The sequence below is a fragment of the Vanacampus margaritifer genome, chromosome 5 (genome assembly GCF_051991255.1).
Source record: "Vanacampus margaritifer isolate UIUO_Vmar chromosome 5, RoL_Vmar_1.0, whole genome shotgun sequence".
Taxonomy (NCBI): Eukaryota; Metazoa; Chordata; class Actinopteri; order Syngnathiformes; family Syngnathidae; genus Vanacampus; species Vanacampus margaritifer.
In genome coordinates, this window is record NC_135436.1 from 25,536,530 (window position 1) to 25,545,963 (window position 9,434).

Here is a 9,434-nt window from a genome sequence, read left to right on the forward strand (position 1 = left end):
GCCGGCCGCAGGCTGGCAATGTCCCCGGTTCCCCGCAATCAGTGAGAGGGAGGTGTCAGCGGCGCCCGCGGCCCTCGCCACAGCCGCTAAGAGGTCTGTCTTCCCCCACTGAATCGTTTTTTGCTTTTGTTGCTATATTTGAGTCCAACGTGGGTTTGAATTTGTAACTCACGTGGCAGGCTTTACGTCCAAAACAACTTCTTTGTGTTGTTCATTGCACAAAACTGTGCTTCACACTTATTACACTTCAATTAATTATACTTCAAGTAATTGTAAAACGTTACACCTTTATTTTTTACTATTCCTCTCTGGCTCATTTATTTTAAATTCAAAATCTTTGTTATTTGTCAAGTTTTATATACACTGTTCCATTGTTTTTCGCTGGGGTTAGGTTCCAAAAAATACCCGCAATAAATGAAATCCGCGAAGTAGTTAGCTTTATGTTTTACATTTATTATACAGTAAATGTTTTAAGGCTCTAAAACCCCTCACCACACACTCATCTCATCGAGGCATTTATATTTTCTCACATTCCTCTCTTGTTTAAACATTCTCAATGTTCAAACCTTCATAAATTTAATAAAACAGGTACAATACTGTAAAAAAAAAAAATCCGCAATACAGCGAGGCAGCAAAAAGTGAACCGCGTTATAGCGAGGTATCAATGTATTGAAAAGTGATTGTTAAATTGATTTTTAAAAATATTTTACTGTTAAATAAACAAACAATAGTGAACATTTATTACCAATATAATATAATTTTTTTTAAAGAGAGAGAGTACAAAAGTACCGAAAATTGGTACCGGCGCTGAGTACCGGTATTGATTCCCAGGTACCGTGAATTGGAACAGTACCGGTTTAAACGTGAAAGGTAGCCATCCCTAATAAAGCACTTGCCGAAAATGTGGGCATCTGTCAACAACAAGGCCAACGAAGAGACGGAAGTGCCCACCTCTGAAAACCAAGGTCCCTTATCCAACAACACAGACCTCAAAATCATTCTCAGATTGTTGAAAATATTCCCAAAACAGTAAGAGATTTTTATACAGCCAGTGTAACCTTTCAGCCGTAGTGCAATTAACAACATTACTTTGTCATCTTGTCTCCTCAGCAAAATCATCTGAAGTTCCTGCAGGATGACACGTTCGCTGACCTCCACAATCTGAGCCACCTGTTCCTGCACGGAAATCACCTGTGGAGACTCAACCAGAACACTTTTCGAGGTCTTCGTGCCCTGGATCGTCTCCTCCTGCACCAAAACCAGATCGAGTGGGTTCACCACCTGGCGTTCCATGACCTCAAACGTCTCACCACCCTCTATCTGTTCAACAACTCCCTCGTGCAACTGTCAGGGGACAGCCTGGACACGCTGCCCGCTCTTGAATACCTGCGTCTCAATGACAACCCCTGGTCATGTGACTGCAAGGCCCTCACGCTCTGGGAGTGGTTGAAACGCTTTAGGGGCTCAACGTCCACTGTGGGCTGCCAGGCGCCTGTGGACATGGTTGGCAAAGACCTGAAGGAACTGCGCAAGGAGGACTTCGCCAACTGTTCTCCAAATTCTGAATCCAGAGCCCAGACCAACAACTTATCTGGCACGGTCAGCCCGCCGTCCATGAATCGCGGGGTTGTGGCGGGCTCTGGGGGCCAGAGCAACGTGGTGAACCCCTCCAGGGCCGGCCGGCCTCGTAACTGCTCGAAGAACCGCAGTCGGGGGAGCAAGGGGAAGGGTGACAACGAGGTCCACCACTCCAAGGAGGTCATGGCGGACAAGGAGGATTCCTCTCCGGATTTCTCCGACGGAGGGAAACACGATCACACGTCCCCAGACGGCACCGTCACGAGAAGGAAGCACAAGTGTGTTCCGCGGACCACTGTTCGACCCCCGAGTGGGGTTCAGCAAGCCAACAACAGGGCAAACTTATTCCGACCTTTATCATACGTCTACGTCCTTGTGGTTGCCTTGACGACAACAAACACTAATGTTATTCTGCGCTGATCTGCGGCAGCTCTGGTGAAATTGAAAAGAACACAGTCCTCAACACACTATCGCTCCTGGCCCCTGTGTCTTTTATGTGTGTGAGTGTGATTATGTGTAAGTGTTGTACAGGAACCGTAACCATTCCGATGAGCACAAAACATCAGAAGGACTTGCAGGGAGTCCCCCCCCCCCCGACTCAAAAGGTTCATGCAGACCAAGCGTGCACTGCCAGCTAAAGCCAGGTTTCATGTTCATGTGTCTTTATCTTCAGCTCTGGACCCCCAACAAACCAAATATTGAGCAGAGGCGAACATGTAAGCATAAATTTGGTCTTCTTGAACATGTTCTATCGCGAGAGAGTTTAACTGACTGACCGTCACGCTCCAGTTAATCTCTTGCTAGCAGCAGATCCAAAAAAGAGCCAAAATATTCATTAACAGACCTGGGAATGTAAATATTCCTCCGACAAAATGGAATTTATAGCCACTGTTGATTCAAGGCCATAAATAGCACGGATAACAAGCTTATTTACGGCAAGAAACCGCTACAACTAACGCCACACAGTAAGCTAGCAATCGCCCCTCTCCAACATGCGAGCCTGCCTTCTCATTTACACTTTCGCTCCTGAACCCACTGGATGTGAAGCTGCTAATTGTGTCGGGATCCTGTGGACTGCCATGTGCTGGAACTGTCGCTTCCGTCTTCAGACGAAACCGCGAGCGTGTCTGTACGTCGTGCTCGTATGTTTTTTTTACTTTCCAAGACACAGAGTGGACCTAGCTAGCGATGATCCCGTGCTGCATGGCCAGCAGGACATGTCAAATAGGGCTGTGTCGGGTTCACTTACTGAGGAAGACATGTTTTTCCTGAATTACTTGGTCAGTGGCATACAAGACTCGAGGCAAAAAAAAAAAAAAACATTTGCACATCTGAACGGACTTGTGTGATTTCAACCCAATACAAACAATTTGGAAGGAGCATGGCAAACAGGGAAAGACTTTTGCCCTCTTTCTGGGATCGGTCGCGATCCAGGACAATTGACGGAATTCTGCAAAGCACACACTGACTGACTGACATGTTTGTGATGTGCCGGCAAGCTTCTGGAGCTTATGTGCCTCCCTCTGTTGGACTTCAATGGTGTTTGTATTGATGATGTAACTATGGAACGGACAATAGTGCTGATATTATACATTTACTGTCAAAATATGAGGGGAAAAAAATATCAGTGGCATCAATTTATGATAACAGGGTTCTGGCTCCTTAAATCGGGAGATGTTTTTATTTTATCAAGCTCATTTTTTTTTCATGGTATTTTTTTTCAGAACCTTCATTTGTTAACGCACAAAGTTGTCGACCTGCATCTTCTCTTGTTCTATGATTTTGCATTTGTGTATTCTTTATGTTGCCAGTGCGTTAGGCGTGGCGTCATTCCAAGACTCCGAAAAAAAATTTATAAAGATATTAAAATCTATATCTTCTTATGTCTCACAGTGGCAGCCTGGGTCTGTTTATTGATGCTGTTATGTTTTATAAGCTTGTTTGGAGATAAATCAATGTCGCTCTCATTTTATTGCTGCTCAATTCATGTATTTTTTCTCCAGGTAAACAAGAAAGTGCTCTGTCAGCAAATGTGGCTCTTTTTTTTCAGGTTTTTCATCTTTTGCTCTCGCTCTCACTTGCAGTCAAGCTCCCCCTATGGAAGTACAGCCACAGAATGCAAACAAAGAAATCGTTCTAATGCACACAGTGAAGAATGATCTTTGCTCAAATACACGAGAAACCTCAAAGGACGTTCAGAATCATTAGCAGAGTCAAGAGGGGGGAAAAAAAGATCTGACACAGTTCCATAAACCACCTGAAAAGTACTTTAGTGCAATTTGGAAAATATTTTATTTTCAATAATATGCTTGAGATTCACTTTTACTACCTTTTAAATTAACACATTCTGTCAGATGATGAATGGGCACAAATGCCTGAAATTATTTTTAGGGGTGTCAAGCGATTAAAATTAATCGCATGACTTCAATAGTTAACTTACGATCGCAATTTTTATATCTATATTTTTATATCTATATCTTATTTATATAAGTTTTCATACTTTTGTTAACATAAAAGTGGGACAAAAATGTTAAACTAATAGAAATATTGCTGCATCTTCTAGTCATTGATACAGTAATTTCATAATAATTTATAAAATTGAGTTAAAATTGTAAAATGTACTGTAAAAAAACGTATGGTATTGATTCGTGTTGGTCATTATTCTGCCACTAGATGGCATAACTGCATTTGTAAGATGTTGGTGACTGCTCAGTGCATTTTCCTCTTTAATCTTTAACATGAAGTAACTTTTGAAATTCTGCACATTTTTTTAAATTAAAATAGTAAAAATAAAGTAAAATAAAAAATTGACCCCAGTCTCCACAAATCTATGCATTATTATTAAATTTATTACTGCTAAATTTTGACATGGACGTGTCTGCTGCGTTGCGACTGGAATTCCCATTCAGTCATTAATCACACGTTAAAAAAAAAATTTGTGGTGTTAAAAGAACTTTAAATTAACGCATTAATTTTGACACCCCTCGTTTAATTACATTATTCAGTGAACAACCATCTTCTAAGCGTTAGCACAACCCACCCAGCTAGCAACATATTAGCAGCCAGATGTTGTTGGATTTGATGCAATATAAATATAAACACTGCCCTCCCACAAAGTGGTGAAGAATTATCTCTTGTCTGCGTTGATGTATAAGCAAGCTGTTAAATGATAAATGGGAACAGCAGTGAGCACGCTCGCAACCATTTGTATTTGTTTGCGAGCGCTCACGTGTGGGAGTCGCTAACAAGCTTGTTAGCACGCATGCAAACATCCATCACGCTCCTTAAAAAAGAAAAAAAAGAAAAAACTTGTGCTGTCAAGATTATTTTCAAGTGAGACAAATATGATATCACGCTTTACATTAGGGCTGAACATATTTGAAAAAGAAGCTAATTGCAATTTTTTTCCTCCTCCTCGATATTGCAATTGTGATCGAACGTAATTATTTTTTCAAGATCCTCTTCCCATGTATTTTTAAAACAAACAACCAATAAATTAATCTGTAAACTAACAGTCAGTGTGGAACAAGGAACAAAATAACTAACATTTTACGTTTACAAAATTAACAAAAACGAAGTATAATTATGGCAAAAATGTCATTTGTTTTCATTTTCGGCAATTCATTTCGTACTTGAGCCTTTGGGCTTGATTTTAAATGTGTTAGGGGTGTCAAAATGAGTGAGTTAATTTTGAGTTAATTCAAAGTTTGTTCAACCCCTTATTACTCGGAAAGCCTGTACTGGGAGAAATTTGCGATTAATCGGGAGTTAACTATTGAAGTAATGCGATTAATTACGATTGAAAAAAATGTAATCGCCTGACACCCCTAATTTATATTTAATTCGGCAGCACGAAGAAAGAAGTCATCTGGAAGTTTTGGTGCTTTTGCGTTACCATGTCATCGAGCGGCAGCCAATACAAAAGATGAGCAAAGTCTTTTCGAAATAATTAAAACCAATAAAAACGAACAAACCTGCCCTGAAAACTATGAAAATTCTATATTAAAAAAATGAACTCAAAACGAAATAAAAAAAAATATTCACTATAATGAAACTTCCCAAACTATTATAGTATAACCCTTGAGTACCCAGGTAGAATAAAAAATAATAATAATCTGCAATACACTGAAGCACATCTATAGCGAGGGATGACTGTAGTCACCTTTGAAATATTCAAATCGTGTCTATTAACGTTGAAACAAAACGACGTGTTTGTCGTGTACATTTCAGTCAAAGTGTCGTCGCGTTCCCCTGCAGGGCCAATCCGCCAAGACACTGTTTACTTGTTTGGATGGCTCCGCTCTGCCGTGTTGCAAACACGGCGGCCCCCCGCCGTAAATGCAGCTGTGATTTTCCTAATTACAGAGCCGCTCGCTCCACGACGTCCCTGCTCACCTGGTTTTCTCGGCACACGCGGCGCCTCGTGAAACGCTTGAGGAGGGCGAATCGCAGTCAGACTGCCATTTATGGAATAAATCACCCGGAGATTAATAAAAGGGGCTGAGCTCTGTCACAAATTGCCACAAACAAAACAAAAAACGCACTTGAACGCCAAGCCCAAAAAGTTTCAAATTGAAATAAACGAGAACCAAACAAGCACTACTAGCATAGGTCGTCAACGAGACGGCTTCATTTTTTTACCTCCTTCCGGTTTCAAGCTGCTGAGGTCACGTGACCTTGCGGTCTAAAAATAGCATCTGTGCGGTACATCAAAATGGCGGATAGTGATAAACTGTTTTTTTTGGTTAACACACATTTGACCTCCAGCAAACTTGCCTTCTCCCAATTTTGCTTCATTTATGCATTTACCTTATTTCATAAGCTGAAGTCACGTGACCTTGCGGTCTAAAAATAGCATCTGTGCGGTACATCAAAATGGCGGATAGTGATAAACTGTTTTTTTTGGTTAACACACATTTGACCTCCAGCAAACTTGCCTTCTCCCAATTTTGCTTCATTTATGCATTTACCTTATTTCATAAGCTGAAGTCACGTGACCTTGCGGTCTAAAAATAGCATCTGTGCGGTACATCAAAATGGCGGATAGTGATAAACTGTTTTTTTGGTTAACACACATTTGACCTCCAGCAAACTTGCCTTGTCCCAATTTTGCTTCATTTACGCATTTACCTTATTTCATAAGCATTTCATACAGTTCAGTAGTTCACCGTAAAATTTCATGCAGGAAGTTAGCGGCATACTGCCACGTACGTTGTGTTACATAAAGTTATCTTGAATATTTATAAATAAAGAAAGCTATTTAGTTGTGTACTCGAGTAAATTGTGTTTTACCATTCACGGTCTGTGCTTCTAAAGAGGTCGCCATTGTAAAGTGACGTCACACTGTAATCGGTCGGTGAAGTCGAGGTCCTTCGAAAGTGGGATTTCCGACTTCCCACTTCCCTTGAATGCAGCATCAATCCGAGTCGCCAGCCATTTTTGCACAGCGCTACTAAATATAAATAGTTGACAGTTTATTTGAGCTCACATATTAGCGCCAGTGGTCGAAGGCTTCTTTTATATAAGCACCACATTAAATTGTCCATTACACTTTATGGCAGAGCCACTAAAATAACATTCGCTCGGACTATCGGTTTCCATTTGGCTTTTAATTGCTTTACTGTCACTGCTGTGGGGCATTTGATTAAAAGCAAGCTATTAGAAAAACGGAAAGGCCGAGAGGTGGGAACGAAGACGGAGTGACACCAGACACAGTGATTAATAGCCACGAAAAATCCTTTCAAAACAAAAATCACAAAATGCTTAGCACCTATTTTCCCGATTTAATCACAAAGTTGTCATCGCCACAAAAACACTTTGTCATCCCAGCTGGGTTATTTTGGGGTCTATTTACGGCGACTGAAATTCCCCCCAAGAGCGGCGGCGTGCTCCATTTCTAGCGAGCAAGTCGGGGCTGCATATTACGCTCCCGTTAAAGTGGACGCCCGAGGCCTTGACGGCACCTGCATGGATTAGAGGCCCGCTAATCCGCTCGTCTCTCACCTCGAGAATCAGACAGATTACGCGAGGGGGTGAAATGAAATAACTGAGAGTCGCCGTCGCGTGTGCCCGTGTGACAATGCATCTCGGTTTAACGTCGGCTCTCTTGTCAAGATGTAAGAAGGGCGGGCTGGCTAAGTGCAATGCATCTTTTCACCAGTCAAAACAGCCAACGCTGGCTCTTACGTGCCACCGTGAGGAGCTTTTTCCTCCACTCTGCTTCAGATTTATTATTTTTTTCCCCTCCTGAGCTATTTATGTCACCGCTCTCGTCACGTGTAATCAAAGTTAATTGAGCCGTTCCGCCGCTTTGCTTAGCTGCGCCAGACTCCAGCCGTGAGCCAAAGACAGACAGCACAGCGCTACTTCGTCCCCCTTTAAAGTTTCATTTCTCCACCCAGATGAGAGTTTGGATGTGCCACGTCGCAAATGAGGTGCTTGCAATCCTGCGATATCTTCATTTCAAAAGAGAGTTTTTTGAGCAACTTCCAGTGCGTTCGCAGTGGTCTTCGCTTTTAGCTAAAAGTTCCAATGACTTTATGATGGAAAAAAAGTTGGATTACTGGAAGATCCGTAGCGTTTGTAAAGATAACGCGACAGTGGATGAGCATCTTACAATTGGACGGATTGATGACAATAGAACTAGAAAGTGTGCCAGTATGCCTACAAGTGGTAATCACAACAACAACAAAGATAAAAATTCACTCATTCATGACTACATACTGTACCATATTAGTACAACTGCTTACCTAAAGAACTATCTCTATTGTACTGTACATATGCAGGGTTGGGAGGATTACTTTTAAAATGTAATCCATTAGTTAGATTACCTGCTAAAAAATGTAGTTAGTAACGTAATCCAAGTACCATAATTTTAATGTAATGTAACTGGATTACTCCAATATTGAGTATGCTCATGATGACAAAATAAAAATAAATATCACCACTATATATATCCTATACAATGTGCCCTTGCTATTTGCGGGTGATAGGGACCCGGGCAGCCTACAAATAGCAAAAATCCTCGTGTAATTAAAAAGCATGTAGGCTATTGATTGATTGATTGATTGATTGAAGGCCATTTGCTGTTTTCGAACTGTCACTGAAAGCAACCACATCTCATAGATAGATAGATAGATAGATAGATAGATAGATAGATAGATAGATAGATAGATAGATAGATTGATAGAAGTGCAAAATGAACTTTTATCACAGTCACAAGTTCAGCCGTGTATATGTTGTGCATGATGTTTAAATAGTGAATTGGTGGGAGGAAGATTTGTTTGGAAGGTGTAACTCACATTATGGTTGTAGGCTAGCGGGCTAGCTAGCAAGAAGCTACAGCGCGTAGCATGCAGCTGGACTCTCAGCTCAAACTTTCGCTCCGAGTAAGTTCCAGTGAATATCGGTCGTCATTTCCTCCTCCCGTCCGTGAAGCTTTTTCAAACTGCCCGCGTGTGGAGGACACGACTAGTCAATTCGTTTGTCCCCACCTCCCCGACGTGTAGCAACTTTCCCACTCGCGCGGGCGTGCGCGAGCTCTCTCTCTCTCTCTCTTTCGCGCGTGCTCGCTCTCTCTCTCTCTCTCGCTCTCTCTCTCATTTTAGAAATTGTAATCCCTCGAAGTAATTCCCCATTTTTTATAAATGTACCTGCAATCTGATTACATGTTTTTTCCTGTAACTGTAATGGAACAGTTAAAAAAAAAAAATTGTAATCTGATCAAGTAACGGCGGCACATATGTTTGGTTATTGTTTTGAAGTGGAAGTCAACCTTAAACATTTTTTTGACAGTAATATGTTATATGTGTCCTCACTAGTCTAAACATGACATTCTGATTTACATTACATTTGTG

The 9,434-nt window shown here is 41.4% G+C and overlaps 2 protein-coding genes across 3 annotated transcripts in view; one reads left to right on the forward strand and one right to left on the reverse strand.

Annotated features, from left to right (window-relative positions):
* rtn4rl1b (reticulon 4 receptor-like 1b) overlaps positions 1-3,438 on the forward strand; it is a 160,068-nt gene extending 156,630 nt beyond the window's left edge. Inside the window, exon 3 of the mRNA XM_077566303.1 lies at positions 1,111-3,438. Coding sequence (XP_077422429.1) covers positions 1,111-1,998 — 888 coding nt within the window. The 3' untranslated portion in view covers positions 1,999-3,438. The remainder of the gene's footprint in view (positions 1-1,110) is intronic.
* The window catches only part of dph1 (diphthamide biosynthesis 1), a 241,276-nt gene extending 232,200 nt beyond the window's left edge, over positions 1-9,076 (reverse strand). For both annotated transcript variants that reach the window (XM_077566298.1, XM_077566299.1), the window contains exon 1: positions 8,880-9,076. The gene's annotated coding sequence lies outside the window, so the exon portion shown is untranslated. The remainder of the gene's footprint in view (positions 1-8,879) is intronic.
* Between the last annotated feature and the right edge of the window lie 358 nt (positions 9,077-9,434).